This window comes from Rana temporaria, chromosome 7, assembly GCF_905171775.1.
Source record: "Rana temporaria chromosome 7, aRanTem1.1, whole genome shotgun sequence".
In the NCBI taxonomy this organism is placed as follows: domain Eukaryota; kingdom Metazoa; phylum Chordata; class Amphibia; order Anura; family Ranidae; genus Rana; species Rana temporaria.
In genome coordinates this window covers 166,544,900-166,568,020 of record NC_053495.1, presented here as the reverse complement: position 1 = coordinate 166,568,020, position 23,121 = coordinate 166,544,900, and the positions used below count along the sequence as shown (strand labels likewise).

Sequence of the window (23,121 nt, the reverse complement as noted above, 5' to 3'; positions counted from 1 at the left end):
AATCACACAGGAACGCAACTAGTTGAAAAGAAAAAAAAAAAAACTGACAGATTTCTGCATCAACACAAGAGATGTTCATGCAGGGATCTCTCCAGCTGTTCCATTATATTGACAGGGTGTGGGGAATTCGCCAACACCGATCACCGAATTTCCAGAAGGGGAGTTTAGCAATGTCATCCTCCAAAGATTTGCAGTTTAAGTTCCCTTTCACACTTATACGACTTGTCTCACGATTTTGGACTGCAAAATCGTATGACAAGTCATTCTCGATTATTTTCAATGACTACCATTCATACTGGCACGACTTTAAGTTGTGCCTACTTCAAAAGTAGTCCTTGCACTACTTTGGTCCGATTTTGATGGCACTTACACATGCATTCATTGAAATCGCAGCAAAATCGCTGTAAAATCGCGGCCACGAAATCGCGGTAAAATCATGGTCGCGAAATCGCGGTAAAATCACGCGACTTTGAAGTCGTACAAATGTGAAAGGGGCCCAAGTTTTCTTTAAATGACTTTCAATTACTGCGTGTGCACAAGGCAACATCTAGTCTGATATGGGGGCCAATCTGGAGGACGCCCATCATTGTACTCTATATAACTCAAAACCAAACTGATGATATCTGAACCATCCTGCTGGCTTTAAATGGTGCAAACAACCAATTTCACGTGTTGTGTGATGTACGCTCTACAGTGCAGGAATTTTAACAAGTCCTTAAAAAAAAAAAATCATAGTCCAATAGACAAAATGGGAAATAAGAGAATTTAAAGCTAAAAAGGGAAAATCTAACACCTTTCAAACGTGCCAATTTGATGGAATTTGTGCATGCTAATTAGCGGATATTTGCAGAATTACACAGGTCATGAATCCGGAGAATCATGTTTTGCTTGGAAAGTATCAGACGTGTCCAATGTGCACCAGAGAGCTGCAAATACAGCGTTTCCTTCATTGCTTTGGCAATCTATAGAATGTAAAATGCAGCTTGTACTACTGAAATGTACAAACTGTGCCACACACACACAGTAACGGCTGTAATTAAAAATCCACACATCTTCATGTGCATTACTGTATTGTTAGTTTCCAATATTCTTTCACCGCTATTACAAGGTAACCATAATATTTGTTATGGAAACATTGTCTCTATTAAAATCTGAAATGAAAAATTCCAATGCAGTAATAGCTTTTTATCACTAGACATCCCCTCTTCATGGTTGGATGAAGCCCAGTGGGGGCTGGGGAGAGGACCACAGAACTGGGCTTTAAGTGTAAAGTTGTAGTTTTTAAGATTTACATTTTATAAACAAAACACTGTATATGAAATATGAATTTATAAACGTGTACATGTAAGGGTCCTTTATAAAACAGGGGTGGTCCGCTCAGTGGACTCCACTTTGCTCAGTGGGGGGTCGATCTGTTGATCCCCACTGAGCAGGAGGATGGCAGGTCCTGTCAGAGCCCCACTCTCCTCTATGGGAAGATCAGATGAAAACGGACTGCTGTCCATTTTCATCTGATTCGATAGATGAAAAAAATAGGGTGTCGATCCGTCTGGATTTCACAGACAGGATCGGATCAGATATCAGCAGACATGTCACCGCTGAAATCCGCTGCTTCATATAGGTGCATGGAGCGTCCGATCAGAGCCATCTGAAAAACATGACAGGTGGACTTGAGCGGGAAGCCTGTGTGAAAAGGGGACTAAAAAATGTAATATGCAAAAAAAGTTTACACTTAAAAATACACAACAGCTCCAATGTTTTTTTTTTTTTTTTTAAAGGACCCTTTCACAGTTACAGATCCCGTGAGGATCTGGTCCTTTAATATCCGCTTGCTCAGCGGGGATCGCTCCATTGCTCCCCGCTGAGCTGGTAGATGACAGGGCGGCTCTGCACACTGTGCAAAGGCCGCCCTGTCAGATCTCCGCCCTCCTCTATGGGGGGGGGGTCAGATGAACACGGACCATCTGTCTGTGTTCACCCGACCCGGTGACAGATGGAAAAATAGTTTTTTCCTCCGTCTGCCGAAACAAACCATAGCGGGGACCGATGAGATCGGGTGTCAGCGGATGTTCATAGGGATTAATGCATGTCCATATTTCACCCGAAACCGGATGGATGAAAAACTGACATACGGTCTGCACGTGTGAAAGGGCCCTAAAGTGAACGTAAACCTCAGACATGAAATATGAACAAGGCATATCCCTCTATAGTGTGCACTTATCTTAACTAAAAGAGAAGTATGGGTCCAGTTTGGTGTCTCTATAGTGTTCTTTGTATGTTTGGAGCTTATGCAGCCTACTGTCCCATGTTGCATCACTTCTGCTTTTAATGCTAAACATGTTGTCACTTTCACACCTCAAATAACATAATGGCCAACCTTGAAAATGTGTACAGATGATTGGACGAGAACGGCCACTAGATGGTGCATGGTTACAAGCATATACTTTGTCATCTGGCAGTTATTGTAACAATAATGGAGGCATCATGGAGTAAGCCTACTGACTACCAGGTGGTGTTGGTTGTCCCTTGACAAATCTAGCAATAAAATGGAATTGCATAAACACCACTTTACTAGGAAACCTACATGTACATACACCCTGATCCTTGATGCATACCATCTCAGAACCGCCACTGATATAGTCTGGAAAGCACAGAGTTAACAGCATCACTCATAGCAATATATTAATTTTCCGATACATAAACGTATGCTTGTGTTTTCAGTAAAATATAAGCAAAGTATGTTGGATACAGCTGGAGATGATACACACTGGTTGCACCTTCTGGGTAATGAACAATCCTGCTTCCACACTGGATCCAGGATTTCACACCATTTGATTTTTTTTTTAATATGAAACAGAAAACACAACATGCTGAATCTGACTGGCTGCCAGTGTCAGCATCTGTACAGTGTTACAGATTTAATGAGGTTGAAAAAAAAGGCAGATTCCCATCAAATACAACCTTTCACAACTCTCACAGCTTTAGACCAGAGAAAGCCAAAAACAAAACCACTCTGGACATGTTTCCAATATTGCCACCCAGGCGATAAACAAAATCCTTCCATAACCTCCCAGGGAGAGCCGCATCAAAAAGGTTACCTTATTAGACTTTATTAGAATTTTAGATACGGTATATACTCGAGTATAAGCCGAGTTTTTCAGCACGTTTTTTGTGCTGAAAATGCCCCCCTCGGCTTATATACGCGAGTCACCTTGCTGTGCCCGATCTCCTGGACTTTGTGGACCCGGTACCGTCCGGTCGTAGGTCCCATGGACCCCAAACATGGCACACGTATAGCCCCACTCTTCCTCTACTAGTATGCAAAGTTTGTTGTCCGGGGGACCTACGGCCGGGCGCCCCTTCCATAGACTCCAATGTTAAACATCGGTCTAGGCATGGGCACAGTGAGGCATGCAGATGGACATCCTAGGCTTATACTCGAGTCAATACGTTTTCTTATTTTTTTGTGGTAAAATTAGGTGCCTCGGCTTATACTCAAGTATATATGGTAATTGTGGCAAAAATATAGTCCGCGTCTAAAATTCCATTATCGGCTAAACATACCTATTAACTGTAGCCCATTGTAAATACAATCTGTTTATACCTACCTTTCATCTATGTTTTAACCTATTCCTTACCCATGTATAACCATTCTTCACTAATTCTTGCATAAATACCTCCTGTAACTAAGCTTTAAAGTGTTTGGAAAGCCAAATACTTGTTCTAGTTTTGGATAGATTGGGGAAGGATTAGAACATGTGCTGGGTATCCCTGCTATCGGAGGCTCAGTTAGAGATTCCCTCACTTCCTGTCGTTTTCTTCCCAACTACATCCGGGTGCCAGGTGTGCAGCTTCTTGATTGGCCGGTTGGGGAATTACAGAATTCCATGCATGAGCACAGGAGCCTGTCATCCACGCAAAGCCTGAGTGTGCCAAAAATGCTGAGCTGCACATATGTAGCTCAGTAAACATTCAACAGAAAAAAAAAAGGAGAGAGAGGGTGCCACAGTTTCTGCACAGATGTCTCTAATAGCAGCCGAAATCAGGACTGACAAGCGGGAGTGAAATCGTTTAGCTGAACTCGCACGGATTCATCCCCGCAGCCCAGTGTGAACCTGGGCTCATTGTCCGGGGGAACCTTAGCTGGTATCTTAACCGGCCGCATTCCATCCATTCGGCCGCTTCCCTGCTCCACCTGGCCACTTCCCTGAGGAACTCTGCAGCATAGAACCAGCCTCTACATATCCCCAGCCGATAATCTAAAACATAAGTGAAGGGCCTTCTAGATCCAGGCTGTCTGATATGCAGATTATTCTTTTACCACAGTGAGTGCATTTGTGTGAGTTGTTATGCTTTCAATAAGAAATCTACACTTAGATGGTGGGGCCCCTTTCTCTCTCGCTCCCTCTTTTTAAATGTTGTATGCATTAGTGGGATTCACCTAAAAGTCTTACACCAGGGAAGGTTCTGCAGCTGCAGAAATACAACAGCAGATGGTGAGAGACTATGGGCATGTTACAAGAGATGGTGAGAAACTGTGGATGTGCAACAGTAGAAGATAATCAAAGACTGGGGAGGGGGAAGAGTTGCATGAGACTGCTAGAGATTACAGCTATTACAGCCACTTGACAAATTACTTCTGCCACATTTGTATTTTCTTGGAAAGATCATTAGGAGGAAAAAAAACTATCTGAAGAACAATTTTTCCTCCATTGGCCTGAGCGAACATGAAACACAAGCTACTGTGTGCAAGGGCTGCAAGTGAAGTACAAGGGACATAGAATCTTGAAGTTACCCATGGGTGTGTATGGGTTTTCTTCCTCAACATATACTGGCATTGTTTTCTTTTAACAAAATATGCCACAAACTGCAAGTTCTGGAACAAGCACTAACAGTTCAACATACTTTGAAATGTCCTGTGTCTGCCAGCACCATTAGGGGGAAAAAAACTGCCCATGAATTGTGCCTATAATCAGGAATGGACAGCTGCCCTAACAGCAGTTATTTAGTAACATACTGTATAATGGAAAATGTGTGTAAAGATTGCCACCAAGTGTTTTGAAACAGAATCACACCCACTGATGACAACTGAAAGCATTTATACATCATACAAGAAAAATTTCTTTGGTGCACTAATAAATCTGTAAATAAATCCAACGGCATCTAAACAGTGATAAATCTGTCATTCTGTCAATGCAATGCTGCAAGAAAATGACAAATCACTGTACCGCTCTCACTTAAAACATAAAAAAGGTGTTTAAATAAGATTCTGCAGCTTATTTAACGTGAAATAGGTTTGAAGCACCAGTGAAATTTAACCCGCTCATGACCAATAGTTCACATCAGAAATATAAAATTACTGTGCCATTTCCGTGCAGCAGCCACAAGTTTGCTAGTATGGAATGTCAATCTTACCTGGACACAATGCTGGAACCATTGTACAGATCACTGGCATAAGAGAGTGTGGCAAGGGGGCGCACAGAATTATATCTGGTGAATTTGGACAGGCACTCCTGAAACTCATCCAGCTGGCTCACCGTCCGGCTATCATCTGTGCAGGGAGACACATTAAAAAAGCAATATGAAATTAACAGAACCATAATTAACAGATTCAAAGTATGTATAACTTTACATTTCAGCATATAACATGCAGAAAAGGCATTAAAAGTGATTGTAAAGTCTTTTTCCCCCCTAAACATAACAAATACTGTACGTTATACTTGCCTGCTCTCTGTTGTAGATTAGCACAGAACAGCCCGGATATTCCTCTTCTCTATTCACTCTTCTGTGCTCTTGGCCCCTCCCTCCTGTTGTGTCTCCACAGTAAGCAGATTGCTATGGGGGCACCGGATCAGAGTCACAGCTCTGTGTCTCTTCAGACAGGGAGCCATAACCCAGGCCAAGCCCCCCCCCCCCCCATCTCTCCTGATTAGCCAGCTGACTTTGACAGCAGCGGCAGCCAATGGCACCGCTATTGTGTCACAGTCAATTAGGAAGGAGAATCTTGGACGGCTGAGACACTTGTGGACTTCACTGGGCAGAGATAGACCTCAGGTAAGTGTTAGGGGGGCTGCTGCACACAGAATGCATAGAATGCATTAAAAGAGAAGTATTTTTTTTATTGGCCAATCATACTCGCATAGGTGGATGCAGCATCGGTGCGATGCTGCATCTGTCCCCCGCCAGCTTTTTACTGTGAACCAAGCCAAACACTGTCGAAAGCTCCGTTCTCTCACCTCCCCAAGCAGAGAGCTGCTGCCTGTCAATCAGCAGCTCTCCTGCACGCTCACTGGAGCAGCCGTATTGGCAGTCTCGGCAAGCCACTGAGACACTATCAGTCCAGGCACCTGGCAGATCCAGACTTTGGGGGTGACGTGGTGCCTGGACTGATCTGTGTGACGTCAGCAGAGAGCGGACTTCAGAGCGCTCTCTGCTGAAAACGGGTCACAAAAGTACAAAACGAATTGCACTTCTGTGACCCAGAGAAGCACAGACAAATGAGCTCTGGCTGGACTTCTCCTTTAAGATAAAATACCTACTGCCTTTACAACCACTTTAATTATGTAAGGTAGAGTGCACGGTGTAAAAACTACAGCAACAATCACATCATGTTTTACACATCTAAGTGAAATAAACTGGCAGCCAGGAGTCTGCAAATTAATCATTTAATTTATGTGCAAGAACCTTTACTTATATTGTGAACACGTTTCCCTATCTTACACTAAAGCCATATGGTGCCCTAAAGTGATTCTAAACGATCACCTTGTAAAACCCATTCAGTTAAAAATCGAAATGAAAGGCAAAACATTTTTGTATAGATATAAAAATACATTATAATTATCCTTTTTCCCTGTCATATACCAGTAACTCATCACATTGCCTCTGTTCTCAGCTGCACAAGAGCTGGGGGAAGGAATAGCTACAGCACACCAAGCTTTCCAGTGAATGGCTGTGTAGCTGGGGCATGTCAGGACAAATCTGATCATTGGAAGAGAGCAGGCTGAGTTCCCAGCACAGAAAGATAGACAACTGACCATGGTGTGTTCTCCTGCTTAGCATGGTCAGTTTTTAATAGGAAAACAGAGGGGCTAGCAGGAACACCAGGGATTTCACACAAAAGGAAGCGATACAAAGTACAGGATGCTTTCTCAATCAAGTACATGGTAAAGCAGCCACATATCAGAAATATGAAGCTTTGGGGAAACAAACACTTTAAATAGTTAGATCACTAACCAGTATATCTCTAGAAACATGTGTAAGACCTGGTGCCAATGCCACATGTTGGGGTTGTAGTGGTCATATATTCAGGAGAAGGCACAGTCTCCCAATATATGGTAGACAGATGTCCTGTGCAGGTGAAGATCTGCAAAGAACCCATTCCAGGTCACAACATGACGGATGTCATCAAGATGCCCCTTGATGACAAAGGCAATGTGGTAGAGCAGGGGTCTTCAAACCTTTCAAACAAAGGGTCTGTTTAGAGTCCTTCAGGCTTTAGGAGGGCTGAATTGTGGCAAGTAAGGGTAGAAAACTTCCAGGGCTCAGCTTCAGTGAGAAAAAACATGGCTTCATGGTTTGTGGTCAGTAGTAGTGCCCCATCATTGGTATTAGTGGGAGTAAATGTACCCCATCATTGGTATCGGTGGAAGAAAAATAGTGACCCATTGTTGTCAGTGGGAGGAATATTGCCAGATGAAGGCAAGCAAAAGACTGCAGTTGAGACCGCTGTGATAGAGCAATGGAGAAGAGTGATCATATCAGCATTTATTTTCCAAATATTGGACAACATTTACACATCTGTATAGTTTTAGTTGTGTTCAAAGTAGGCCTTTAAAAAGTAACTCAGTGTGTAAAGAAAAAAAAAAAAAAAAAAAGTTTAATTCAATCCTATGCCCTTCACAGGAAATTAGTGTTTAAGTCTAAATACTGACAAATATAAATCAATTCACAAATGACACATAAAATTAATGTGTCACTCTTTTTTCTAAAGTATTTTTAGTACAGTGCAGGGGAAACTGTTTAAAATGTTTCAGCTTATCAATGGAGAGGAGGATCCGCTGTCTTCTCTCCATTCATTTTCAGCGCAGCTGAAGCTGCAGAGAAAGGGACTGGGGAATCTGTGTCCCTAGTCCCTTTCCCTGTCTCAAACGGGAGATGTCAGAGGTCTGTTAAGACCCCTGATATCTCACCAAAGCCCCTTAACAGGGCTGATTAAGAAAAAAAAAATTGCAATAAATTAAAAAAAATAAAAATGTAATAAAAAAAATAAAAAAACACAAAACACACACCGTCACTGTCCACCCTTCCCCCCTTAAAACAAAAAAAGAAAGCATTGTAGAACAAAAAAAATATATAAATAGTAAAAAAAAAAAAAAAAAAAAAAATACTGGACACATGTGCCACTGTCACACGAGATTAAAAAACAAAAAATCGGTATCTGCGAGCACTTGGAAAAAAGTATCGGTACTTGTACTCTTAAAAAAGTGGTATTGGGACAACCCTAGTTGCTGGCTGAATGGATGCAGATAACTTCAAACAAATTTCCCCACAGACAAAGGAGATAAGTGGCCGCTTACCAGATCCGTTGGATCCCTACAGGGATCAGACAGGCTTAAAGACACAGATGTCCGCGGTTACTTCAAGGCAGTTACTACTCTGTTTTGAATCCAAAGGGAAAACTTCTGTGATCTTTTATCAATTATTCCAGGGATAGACCAGCCTCACACAATGTAGTAGGAACGTGTAGGTAAGAAGGAGAAAAAGCGCTTCATATTGCTGTATTATTTAAAAATGTTTCTCTTTATTCCATTCAAAGGAAAAGAACTGACATCTAAAAGCTTCACAAGTGCATAAGAAGCGTATACAAACAAACCAGCCTCGGCTCTGGCCAGTCAGCTGGGGGCGTGGCGACGTCAGCAACTCTTGCTGATGTCATCACGCCCCCAGCTGACCGGCCAGAGCCGAGGCTGGTTTGTTTGTATACGCTTCTTATGCACTTGTGAAGCTTTTAGATGTCAGTTCTTTTCCTTTGAATGGAATAAAGAGAAACATTTTTAATCAATACTGCAATATGAAGCGCTTTTTGAAGTAACCGCGGACATCTGTGTCTTTAAGCCTGTCTGATCCCTGTAGGGATCCAACGGATCTGGTAAGCGGCCACTTATCTCCTTTGTCTGTGGGGAAATTTGTTTGAAGTTATCTGCATCCATTCAGCCAGCAACTAGGATTGTCCCAATACCACTTTTTTAAGAGTACAAGTACCGATACTTTTTTCCAAGTGCTCGCAGATACCGATTTTTTGTTTTTTAATCTCGTGCGACAGTGGCACATGTGTCCAGTATGCGGCCACTTATCTCCTTTGTCTGTGGGAAATTTGTTTGAAGTTATCTGCATCCATTCAGCCATCAGACAGAAGATAGATTTTGTTTGAACTATTGCACTGATGTGACTTCATGAGGACACTTTAGTTTTATTACATATTCTTTGTTGCGCGGCAATAAGGATATTCTGAATGCATTTTATTTGCCTTTTTTCACTGTGTATGAATTATTTTCATATGCAATTTTTATTGCTAATTTTGGTTGCGCCTTTTTTCACTTGTACACATATGCCTCAAGCCTGATATTCTTTTTGATTAGGTGCGGCACCTTCATTTATTGTTTTTTAATTTCACGTTTGCCACTGTGAACTTTTTTTTATGGGGTTAGCACGGATTGTCCACGCCATACAACCCTAGTTGCTACCCAATCTGTCCAACATCAGTGGGGCTCACAGGTGCCTTATCTGCAGTCTCACAGCTGACTAAAGCCGGGTAGGCTGAAACGCATCAACTTGCCCTATTCCTGATTTGTGCACTGTGGTTTCTATAATAAACCAGATTTTAAGAGCACCAACAGTGGTGAAGATCACTTTTATGGACATCGGCAAACAAATACCTGAATCCTATTCAAGGGTCACCTGGAATACAGTGCTAACAGTAGTTAATTCATGTGCTGTGTAGGTGCCCCAAACTCTGTCGATATTGGGAAGTGATTTAAGTTGGCTGGTTCTCCAATGCATTCAAAAGAGCAGGGGAGGTCTCGGGTTGCCATTTAAATAAATGTTCCGAAGGGGGTAGTATGTTCTATGCAAAAGGAGCGGTTGTGTAAGTTTGTTGGTAGGGGACAGAGAGCCCAGCTGTAGTGTGGCTAGTGCAGCTTCCCACTGGTCCTCCAAAATAGGGCCTTTGTCTCAGGCCACTACTCTAACTGGTCCCTGAAATTCGGCATAAAGTATAGCATTAATTTGGGATATAAGCTCCTTTTCTAGAGTCATTTTTCAACTAACAATAGATACATTTCTAAGCTGCATTGTGTGGGTGCACATTTGTGTCTGAATAGCTTGCCTCAGCTGTAAATATTGAAAAAAACTCTCAAAACTTGGTATATAAAATTCAGTGCATAGCTATTCAAATGTTTTAACAATAGCATTTTTACACAGTTGAGAAATGTACTTAACCCCTTAGTTGTACCAAATTCAAAACCTTTTAGTTTGTATAGCTCCCCATATTCAGCATGGTTTCATATTGAGTACATTGCATAAACCCAAAACCCACAGAAGTTTTCATAGCTTGCCATACTTAATCCAGGACTATACATATGGGGAATTGAGGGCATGTTTTCAGGCATCTACATTCTAAGGCAATGAAGAGGTGATATTTTGGAAACCTAGTGGGTAGTAAACCTTGTATAGGATCCAGCATATTTTCCTTCCATCCTAGTTTGTGTTGAAGCTGTACAGCCAAAAAGTAGGACTAAAGCTAGATTCACACCAGATGCGGTGGGACTGCGCTGGGCGATTATCCCAGTGCAGTACCACCACATGACAAGGCAAAATACCTTGGGCCAGATCCACATATAATTGGATAGGCGCAGCGTATCAGAGATACGCTACGCCGCCATATCTTACCTGGCTTTAAGTCAAATCCAGGAAGATTTCGCGCCGTAGGTTACGGCGGTGTAGTGTATTTCTGGCGGCGGAATTCAAATCGGCGGGTAGGGGGCGTGATTCATTTAAATGAAGCGCGTCCCCACGCCGATTGAACTGCGCATGCTTCGTTTTGAAATTTCCCGCCGTGCTTTGCGCGAAATGACGTAATTTTTTGAACTTAGACGTGACTTACGTCCATCCCTATTCACGGACGACTTACAAAAAAAAAATTCAAATGTCGACGCGGGAACGACGGCCATACTTTAACATGGCAAGTCTATCTATACGCCGCAAAATAGCAGCTTTAACTATACGCCGGAAAAAGCCAACTAGAGACGACGTAAGAGAATGCGACGGCCGCGCGTACGTTTGTGGATTGTCGGAAAAAGCCGATTTGCATACCCGACGCGGAAAACGACGCAAACTCCAACCAGCGGGCGCCGAAGTATTGCACCTACGATCCGAAGGCGTACGAAGCCGTACGCCTGTCGGATCGAACCCAGAAGCCGTCGTATCTTGGTTTGAGGATTCAAACTAAAGATACGACACGGGTAATTTGAAAGTAAGCCGGCGTATCAGTAGATACGCCGGCGTACTTGCTATCTGGATCTGGCCCCTTGTCTTTTGTGTGCCCGATTCACACCACTGTGTTGCACTGAAAGAGTAGTGCAAGCATACTTTTTTTTTCTGCGCAGTGCGAGGCCCCACGGCCAATTGAACTTGGATTTGGTGAGCCTCCATTGATAGGGAGGGGGCCTATGGGCAGCAAAACTGACTTGTCCCACTACAGAAGCTTGAAAATTTTAGAGAGAATATCACTAACCATCCACAATGACCTTGTGTCCTGCCGCTTCCTCCCACCAAGGGGTCATTATTAGTCAAGGGGAGTAGATGGAGATAGAATATCACAATGTTTCTCAGAGGATGACCAAGCAAGGATGGAAGTGCCGATGACAAAGCAACAAGGGGAAAACACCGCCATATCTTTTCAAAAGTGTGCCATAATGTTCAACAAGCTGGACAGATTATGGCAAAAGCTCATGGGGACTCCAAATATTGTGAGGGGGTTTCTTTTCCTTTCTTAAACAGTAAAGCCATTACAAAGGAGTTACTTTGCCGATTTTTTATTGTATAACAGAGAAAAACAGATTGATGGGTGTAAACATTGTATCTGGGACGGTCAAGAAAAGGGCCTTAATCTAGGACAGGGAGATGTCACAAGAATGCTTGAGATATTTAAAGGCTATGTATGATATGGATGGGGGGCCAGGGTAAATCATCCGGACAGGCTCTACCTACAACTGAAATTCCGTTTGGTGGATCTGCCCCCTTTGCATCCACCACAACTATATAAAATGGCATCTTCTCCACCCACATGCACAGCATTCATACGATACGTTTTCTCTCAATCACTCATCTTCCAATCTCACTAGGATAAATGGGTCTCTTGTGAAGAAATGCATATTGCCATTACAAAAAAATTGATCTCAGCTTTTGAGTTATGTATCAGCACCTGTTCGCTTTGAGATCTTTAACTATGATCACACACATAAATCACTGCGACTTGTACAACAAATGTTCTTATAGTTCAAAGGCAGCTATGTGCTTAACAGGCTGCATCAACACAGATGTGGAGCTGGTGCAGCTCTCAGAGAAACCATTTCTCATCTTGGCTATACAAGGAAAGAAATTGAAAACAGAAAGGTAGCCAGGAATAGAGATGATAAAGTAGTCACAACTCAAAGCACATGGGGAAGAATACAAAACATGTTTGTACCAGCGACACCTGTTTCAATTGGGAAGTGCAAAGCACCTTGGGCAGTGGTTCTCACCCTTTCTAGTGCCGTGACCCCTTGACAAAATTTCCCAAGTTGTGGGGACCCCTCACAGTAAAATTATTTTCATAGCGTGGGTTTGTCAGCACCTGAGGCAAGACAAGTAATCTACATCCCTAACCCACAGATATTCACTCGTAAAGTAGTAAACCCCTTATGATACATTTTTCTCCTTTCTTTCTCTTTTATCTCTCCTCTATTCTAATTTATTTTTCTTTCCCCCATCCCTCTCTCTAGCCGTCTTTCTTGTTCTCTCTCTTATTCTTTCGCTCCCTTTTTCTCTGTTCCTCCCCCTCTCTCTTTCCCTTCCATGTATTCTCTATTTTTATTCCTTCTCTAACTCCTTGGTGGGGGGAGGGTAGACTGGCAGTGCTGGTGGGGGGGGGGGGGTGAGATCAGTGGCAATGCTGGGGGGAGTGATGATCAGCCAACGTAGGTGCCCTTGATCAAGGTCATCTGCTGATCTGAAAACTGTAGTGGGGACTTTTAATGGCAACTATAATCCACAGGTAGTGTTACTCACTGTGTCTCCAGCTCTGTGGTGTCTCAGGAGATAGGGTCTACTCCAGCCCCTCCCACGTCACATTCCTCACCAGTCAGCTGACCTTTAGTTTCTGCCCCCCACCCATGCCGTGAACTGAATGAGTGGCTGCAAAGAGGCTGAGTGGGCGGCCGTGGAACAGCCCAGCTAGGCGGCAACAGGCTCCAGGGTCAGCCCTGCTGGATGGCCACGAAAAGGCTGGGAGAGCAGTGCTGGCTTCAGGAACAGCCAGGTATTCAGTGACCCTCGGCAAATCAGTATTTGACCCCCAAAGGGGGTCCCGACCCCAGGTTGAGAACCACTGATCTTGGGTCAGATGGTTCTACATTCAGATTATATAACCTAAAAGGTACAGTCTTAATCACCCACCCCTTGACCCATGTATTCTCACTTTCCCCCACACCTCCCAGCTTTACCTGCTTAAAGGCCAAGATCACCTTTTGGACCATGTAATGTGAAACATGCTCCAGCACCTCCAGCCGCAGACCTGATCTCCCCCTCCAAGACAGCAGGTGGGCATTCCTCATTCCGTATGCAATGTCACATTTTAACCACTTGCCGAACATGCTATAGCTAAAGCTAAATGACAGTCTAGTTCTGGGACGCCGTCATATGACGGCACCCCGCAAATGCACCTGCTGCTGGGCCTGGGCAGCGCGTACTGTGATTGCAGTGTCCAGAGGACACTGCTGATAACATATTGGAGGTAAAGAGCCAATCAGTGGCTCTTTATCACAGGATCAGCTGTGTCCAGAGCGGATCACGGATGTCAAAAGAAGCCAGTTATCTGCACGCTTTTCCTCATGCAGATAATACAAATTTGTTTGGGTATAGTGTAGCAAGACCATGCAATTGTCAAAGTGTGACAACGCTGAAAGTTAAAAATTGGAGTGGGCAGGAAGGGGAAGAAAGTGCCCGGTAGGCAAGTGGTTAAAAACAGCGCAGTAGCACGGGGCTCTACCCATATAGCCGTGTCATTCTTTCACAGAATTCTGTGAATGCATGAACTACAAGTCCCATCTTGCACCGCAGCTTGTGGTTCTCAATGAACTGCGGGGGCGCTGGTGAGCGCCCTCCTACAGCTTTCAAACATGTCTGCTGGAACCTGACATTGCACCTGCAATCTGCTGAGAATAATATAAAAAATGCAAATTTTATCTGTAAAAACACGTGCATTTTTTATGTATTTTTTAAACGTGAACCTAGCTTTTAATCTCCTAGGCACATGGAAGTGCAGTCACTGTAGATCTTAGGGGAAGACCGAAATGAGGGGAAGCTCTGCCGATTTATATCATCCAATCACGCACAAGCTAAAATGCTTTTTTTATTTTTTGCGTGTCCCCCTCAGATCTACAGCGACTGCACTTCCAAGTGCACTTGTAGTGCAAAGTGGATTTTCCTTTAGTAAATAACCCTGCATTGTGTTGCTATGTGAAGACATGAATGACACTTAATAAATAACAAAGTTATTTTTTTAAGAAAGTAAACTGCGTGGTTTGCTGAAATGAGCACCGCACTACAGCCCGATGCCCCTGAATTCTCAGCAGCTGTGTGAAAGAGCACTAAAAGTAACCACAATGAAAATTCAAAATATGTGTTTACTAAGAATACACTAGAAAACATCCTCTTAAAAGAGTAACTCCATTATTGTGAACATTCCCCCCTGGGTGATCCAAGTACATAATAAAGTATTATAACAACCTTTGTTGCAGATTCCAACCTTTTGTTATTCTGAAGAAATCTGTGTGCTCGTCCATCTCTCTGTGCTGGGTGTAATGGGAGTGGTTTCATAATTAACTGTCAGGTGTGCAGCTACAGGACACTAATGAGAAAATATGCTAGGCCTGCATCCCTTTAGATGTGTTCCTATTAAAGTATCTCTCAAAAAATGACATGTTTGTTGCAGGGGGTGCCTGAAATCTGACTTGTATCTTAGGCAGACTTCTGGGAAAATTGGTGAGCCAATCACACAAGCAGGGAATCATGTTTCTGGGGGTGGTCAGTTGACATGCTGTGTACAGACTAGCTCCAGGTATCCATATCTTATGGCATTTTACAGAAAATTACAGTGGCTGCACATTGAAAAGGAAAGGTCATTTTTTATAACATTCAATTACAATACGACTTGTATCGCAATTGTACACGCCAAATTATTTTCTTTATTTTCTATTTTTTCCCCAGAAAGGTAGAGTTACCCTTTAAAGTTCTCAGTTCTCTGTATAGTGGAGCTGGCCTGAGCAGCGTGGATCTCCACTAAATACAACCATGAGACAATACAACGTGCTGCTGCATCATTAAAGAGGGCAGCGGGGAAACATAAAACACAATACTGACAAAGTGAACAGTGTGTAGAAAGTTTAACAGTAATTGTGAGGAAAACATTATTCCTCAAGCTTTGAGAAATACATTGATCTGGATTCAGCACACCAGGACAAGAGATATGAAAGGTGTCACATTTATAGTAATGGAATACCAAGCTATTTTAGTGTATCCACTACTTTAAAAACGAAATTAATGAGATTACAGTAGCAGCAAATCCAGTGAGAGGCAACATTTTAAATTTTAACACTATGTTTAATGACCCCTTTTAAAAGTTATTGTAAACCTCAGACATTAAATATGAACACAGCGTATCCCTCTATAGCAGAGGTAGGCAGCCTCGGCCCTCTAGCTGTTTTGGAACTACAAGTCCCATGAGACATTACAAGACCCCGACAATCGCAGACATGACTCAGAGGCAGAGGCATGATGGGATTTGTAGTTCCACCACAGCTGGAGTTCCAAGGTTGCTCACCCCTGCGCTATAGTGTTTACTTGTCTCAATCCAGAGCACCAAGTGTAATTTCTCTCTGCTGCTCTGTTCCTCTGCTATTTCCATGAATCACTTGTGACAGAGAAGGAATCTCCAGTTGATTGACCGCCTCAGCTCTGTTCCTGTGTGAAGGGGGGTATGTTCCTTGCCTCCAATCAGTTCCCATCACCAAGTGCAACTTCAGCTCCCGCCCCCTGCTTTCTGGAAGCCCAGACAAGCTCTATAAATTCAGCACTGTAGTATAAGTAGTAGTAGTAGTAGAGAAGAAAAGACCGCAGATAGACAAATACAACTTATGTAGGGGGATGTTTTAATCTCCATCACCTGAGGCCAGTCACTTCACTGGGTATAATGTAAGGGTCAATAACAAATTAAATGTATTAATTTGCTCTGAACTGTGATGTAACTTTATGGTTTTATTTTGTAAAGTGCTACAAAAATCGTTGCTGATATATACAGTCATGTGAGAAAGTAATAGACAATTTTGCCTTTTTCAACATATTTGAACAGGCAAACTTTAGATTTAGATAATCAAGAGATTAGAATGATATACTTGAACAAATTCAAAGAGTGACAGCGCGGAAAGCTGAAAATTGGCCTGGGCAGGAAGGGGGTTTAAGTGGCAAGTAAGCAAGTGGTTAAAAAAAAAAAAAAAAAACAATATCTAAGGTCTGGTGTTTGCTTTGCCAATAATGTGTGGAGGAATCATGCCAAGAGCAATAGCACAAAGGCCCTCAAAAAGAAGGTTGTGGACGACTGCAAATTATATGGAATCAACCATCCCACTGAAAGGAATCTATAAGGAGTGTAGATTTCAAACTGCTAATCTGCCCAAACTCAAAGAAGCTGACAGTTTAAAGTAGATGTAAACCCATTTTTTTTGTTTTTTTGCTGTAACAATGTAGAGTATAATATTTCCTATGATCTGTGCCCAGTCTTGCCACAAAAAGTTAATCCAGCTCTGAGCAATCCTCTTATCTTTTTTCAGTGAGATAAAACAGACAAACTGAGAAAACCTTGTCTGTTATTTCCCCCTTGCTGTGAGTGACAGGTTATTTACATATCTCATGCACGAGCCTGAGACAGGCGTTAGTTTTTAATTCCTTTTCTGAAGTCATGTGGTTACTTTTCTGGGTTTTGACAGAATTTTAGTGATCATAGCAGAATTTAGTGTAAGAAATACACAGGAGAAAACGCATGCTGACAAAATAAGTGCAGAGGAAGGCGGGTTGTATACATCACGGCTCCACCCACCGAGCTCCGGGCAACAGATTCACCTACAGAATATGCAGTTTTTCAGGTCTCATAACAGACAGAGGGAAGACAATTTACAGGTAAGGATATATGCAGGAGGCATGTATATCCTTATAGATAACCACTATGGCAGTAGTTTAGAAAGGATGAGAGGAGGTTTACATCCACTTTAATGTAGAAAGATCTGTAAGTAACTCTTGCAACAGTTGCTGACAAAGTGAAGTCACACAGAGACCAACGGTCTCTTAGAACCAAGTTTAAAATTCACTAGTAGAACCTACCAAGGTTAGGAAGTTTGTTTTGTTTCAATTTATTTTTGTTTGAGCCGGGGGAATGCCCAAAGGCTCTGTACTGTACTAGTTTTCCACCTTTAAAATAAATGTTATAATTATATATATATATATATATATATATATATATATATATATATATATATATATATATATATATATATATATATATATATATATATATATATATATATATATATATATATACACACACACACACACACACACCAGGACTTCTGGTACAATGCGCTGAAGACTAATGAATAGAAGATCATTTTGTTTTGGCCACAGTAACTGCAGACCTGTTTAGAACAAACCAAAGACTATTTCAGAAAAGAACCTTGTACAAACCTTGGGAATGTTATGGTTTGGTATTGCTTTGATGCTTCATGACCTGGACAGCTTGCATTAAAGGGGTTGTAAAGGTACAATAGTTTTTTCCTAAATAGCTTCCTTTACCTTAGTGCAGTCCTCCTTCACTTACCTCATCCTTTGATTTTGCTTTTAAAATGTCCTTATTTCTTCTGAGAAATCCTCACTTCCTGTTCTTCGGTCTGTAACTCCACACAGTAATGCAAGGCTTTCTTCCTGGTGTGGAGTGTCGTGCTCGCCCCCTTCCTTGGACTACAGGAGAGTCAGGACGCTCTCTATGTTGCAGATAGAGAAGGGAGCTGTGTGTTAGTGGGCGTCCTGACTCTCCCGTAGTCCAAGGGAGGGGCGAGCACAACACTCCACACCAGGGAGAAAGCCTTGCATTACTGTGTGGAGTTACAGACAGAAGAACAGGAAGTGAGGGTTTATCAGAAGAAATAAGGACATTTAAAAGCAAAATGGAAGGATGAGGTAAGTGAAGGAGGGTTGCACTAAGGTAAAGGAAGCTATTTAGGAAAAAAAAAAATTGTACCTTTACAACCCCTTTAAGTCAATTATTAATTCAGCAAAATCATCAAGATGTGCTTTATAAGAACGTGATGTGAATCTGATGAAGTTCAGCAGTGTTCAAGAACGCATAAATGTGCATGTCAAGTGAAATAACATTTCCTATGAAGGCCGTTCACATCTACAGTGCATCCAGAAAGTATTCACAGCACTTCACCTTTTCCAAATTTTGTTATGTTACAGTCTTATTCCAAAACGGATTAAATTCATTGTTTTCCTCATCAGAAAGCACATGTACATAAGTATTCACAGCCTTTGCTCAATACTTGGTAGAAACACCTTTGGCACCAATTACAGCCCTGAGTCTGTTTAAAGTGGAGTTCCACCCATAAATATAACATTACATCAGTAGTTTTAAAAAAATGTCATTAGTCCTTTACAAATTTTTTTTTTTTTTTTTAGATGCCTTCAAAGTGTTGTTGCTAGGCAGAATAGTTAATCTTCCCACTTCCTGGACCTAGGTGCTTAATGCTTCCTAACCTACACCGCACAGACTCCTGGGAATGTAGTGGGTGTAACTTTCCAGGAGTCTGTGCACTCCCCAGTCTCAAAGAATCATGCGACTTGGACAGCACAGGTGCTGAAACCTGATCTGACACTGCCTGTGCGAGATCTGCAAGGCTGAAATCCAGGAAGTCATACAGTCTGGCTTCATGATGCCCACACTTAAGATGGCCCCCGGTCAATTTCTATTTTATAAAGTGTCTAAATGCTGTAACAACCTAACAAAACGGACCTTAGTTTACAGACTAACTTTACTAGAATACATTAAGCTTGTGTATTACAGGGGTATTTATATTTAAAAAGTGAAATTGTGGCCGGAACTCCGCTTTAAGTATGATGCTACAAAGCATGGCACACCTATTTTTTGGGCAATTTCTCCCATTCTTATTTGGATGGCAAACCACTTCCTCAATCTCTCTAAAACTGGGTTCATATTATTCCCCCACGTGTGCCCACTTCCCCGACTTCTCCGTCAAGCTCAATACTACAACGATCAGTCCTTACCCTTAATGCCAGGGTGCTAGGTGTAATCCTGGACTCTGACCTGTCCTTACAACCCCAATTTCAAATCACTGTCAAAATATTGTAGACTGCACATCCATTGGCACATTGTCATCTACAAAATATGCCCCTTTTTCTTTTAACTGATGAATCCACCAAGAAACTCATTCATAATTCCCTTGTCATCTCTTACCTTGACTATTGCAAATTCCTCGTCATAAGCCTACCTGTACACAGGCGCTCCTCCTTTAGTCTACTATGATTGCAGCCGCTAAACTCATCCACCTTACAAACCACTCAGTTTTACCACCCCACTCTGCATTAAATCCACTGGCTTCCGATTGCCCAATACAATTCAAAATACCATCATGCAAAGCCATTAACAACTCTGGCCAGAGCTACAGCAAGCTTATTCTCAAAATATCACCCAGAACGTCCTCTTCACTCTTCCCAAGACTTCCTGCTTTCTATCTCCCTGCTCCCATGCTGGCCTCCAGGACTTCTTCAGTGCCTCCCTAATCCTCTGGAACTTACTACCCCAATCTGTCCGCCATCTCCTACTCTGCCCACTTAAAGCAGAACTCTTGGCAAAAACTTTTTTCCATGTTCTCGTTGCCGATCTACCTTCACCAACTATGCCATCCATGTTTTTCTGAGCTCTGTAGTTCCTCTGCAATAGCCTGTTGAACTTGCTGAAAAACCATTATTGTCTGGTAATTTCCTGTTTGCAAGACCACTGACTGCTATCCCTCCAGTAACCTTAGCCAGAGGTCTGACAAGCCGTCTTGTAGTCCTCTGAAAGAGCCGGGAGTTGAACTTTTGCCTGGCTCGCTGCAGTGGGCGTCTCATAGCCCCTGGTCTGTGCCCCCTATAGAGGTGGTATCCTCCTCCTCTGCTCCTTTCTCCTCCCTGCCAGCACTCCACCCCTTTAAGCTGATCACTTCCTTGTATATCTATAAAAAATGTATAGATACTGTAGTTTCTTTTTGCGGAGTCTCCACTATATTGAGGAAAGCTTGAACAACTGCAGCTCACAAAAAACTGAAACACTTCAGCTAGAATAAGGATTACAGAAACCATAAAAATGATCGAGTTCACAATGCTGATATAGGCATAAAAAGCCTTCACTCAAAAGGAACAGAAAAGATAATTGCTGTTAAAAAAAAATAAAAAATAAATCCAAAGACCACAGCACATAAACCGTAAAAGTACTTTACTGAATTTTTGTTCCCTGCCAAAATTTATTTTAAATGATAATCCTGATTTAAGCATCTCATTTGGGAGAGATCGATATGAGAAAAGGACATAAGCTTGACTAGCTGCATTAAAATGTGTTTGGTAGGTTGTGTCAAATTCTGTACAATAGCAAGATATGAAAATCTTAGTTGTACATACCCGATACGCGGGCCATCCTGGTAGAAAAGTAGCATTGCTCCAAATCTTCAAAATGAGCGGTGAGCCGTTTCCGCCGTGATGCCAACGTGCTGTTGTACCAAGGCTGCTTTTTTGTCTGCAAAGGGAGTACAAAGAAAAAAAAAAAGAATAGAACAGTGCTATGAAGACAGTCTAGTATAATGGCAATCAAAATTAAGTCCCATATGGTTTTACAGGGGCAGGTAGTACAATGCCAAGTAATACTGTAAGTTTCATTAGTTGGCAAGTGTCAGTGCAATTCCACAAAAGATGATAGACCATCAGAGTAAATAGGCACATTTCACCAGCACAACACAATTAACCACTTCAGCCCCAGAGGATTTGGCTGCTAAATAACCAAAGCACTTTTTACAATTTGGCACTCACTGCGCTGCTTTAACTGGTAATTTCGCAGACATGCAATGTTGTACCCAAACTAAATTTGCGTCCTTTTTTCCCTCACAAATAGAGCTTTCTTTTGATGATATTTGATAGTCTCTGCGATTTTTATTTTTTGCCGTATAAATGGAAAATTTTGAAAAAAAAAAAAAATGTTCCACTTTTTGTTATAAGAAAAATCCAATAAACCCAATTTTAATCATACATTTAGGCCAAAATGTATTCAGCCACATGTCTTTGGTAAAAAAAAAAAAAAAAAAGTCAATAAGCGTATATTTATTGGTTTGCGCAAAAGTTACAGTGTCTACAAACTAGGGGACATTTTCTGGAATTAACACAGCTTTTAGTTTGACTGCCCATCTCATTTCTTGAGGTGCTAAAATGTACAAAGCCCCCTCCAAATGACCCCATTTCGGAAAGTAGACACTCCAAGGAAATTACTGAGTGGCATGTTGAGCCCATTGAATATTTTATTTTTTAAGTGATTGAAAAATGACGAAAATTTATTTTTTTACACAAAGTTGTCACTAAATGATAGATTGCTCACACATGCCATGGTTATATGTGCAATTACACCCCAAAATACATTTGTGCACATGCTCAGCATCATATCTAAGGGTTGTCATTGGGAAATAGACCTGAGCATTGCTGCAGAGATTAATGGGGTGGGGTTCAGCCTGTCAGTGCTCAGACCATATGCCACACACGGCATCATATTGGTCTGCATGGCCGTCATCCCAGAAGGAAGCCTCTTCTAAAGATGATGCACAAGAAAGCCTGAAAACAGTTTGCTGAAGACAAGCAGACTAAGGACATGGATTACTGGAACCATGTCTTGTGGTCTGATGAGACCAAGATAAACTTATTTGGTTCAGATGGTGTCAAGCATGTGTGGCGGTAACCAGGTGAGGAGTACAAAGACAAGTGTGTCTTGCCTACAGTTAAGCATGGTGGTGGGAGTGTCATGGTCTGTGGGACTCCATGACTGCTGCCGACACTGGGGAGCTACAGTTCATTGAGGGAACCATGAATGCCAACATGTATTGTAACATACTGAAGCAAATCACGATTCCCTCCCTTTCAGAGACTGGGCTGCAGGGCAGTATTCCGACATAACGACCCCAAACACACCTCCAAGCTGACCACTGCCTTGCTAAAGAAGCTGAGGGTAAAGGTGATGGACTGGCCAAGCATGTCTCCAGACCTAAACCTTATTGAGCATTTGTTGGGCATCCTCAAAAGGAAGATAGAGGAGCGCAAGGTCTCTAACATCCACCAGCTCCGTGATGTCACCATGGAGGAGTGGAAGAGGACTCCAGTGGCAACCTGTGAAGCTCTGGTGAACTTCATTCCCAAGAGGGTTAAAGGGATTGTAAAGGTTTGTTTTTTATTTTCTAAATAGGTTCCTTTAAGCTAGTGCATTGTTGGTTCACTTACCTTTTCCTTCGATTTCCCTTCTAAATGATTTTTTTCTTTGTCTGAATTTCTCACTTCCTGTTTCTCCTCGGTAAGCTTTCCACCATCATCTGAGCGGTGGAAAGTTAGAACAGCTTACTGAGCAGAAACAGGAAGTGAGAAATTCAGACAAAGAAAAGAAAAAAAAATTTAGAAGGGAAATCGAAGGAAAAGGTAAGTGAACCAACAATGGAAAATAGGAAAATAGTG

General features: G+C 42.1%; 1 protein-coding gene across 4 annotated transcripts in view; it reads right to left on the bottom strand.

Moving 5' to 3' along the window:
• COP1 (COP1 E3 ubiquitin ligase) overlaps window positions 1-23,121 on the bottom strand; it is a 277,841-nt gene that overhangs the window by 161,741 nt on the left and 92,979 nt on the right. For all 4 annotated transcript variants that reach the window (XM_040360368.1, XM_040360369.1, XM_040360370.1 and 1 more), the window contains 2 exons: window positions 21,040-21,154; window positions 5,416-5,551 (listed from right to left, as the gene is read on the bottom strand). In XM_040360368.1, the coding sequence (XP_040216302.1) occupies window positions 5,416-5,551; window positions 21,040-21,154 (251 nt within the window). The remainder of the gene's footprint in view (window positions 1-5,415; window positions 5,552-21,039; window positions 21,155-23,121) is intronic.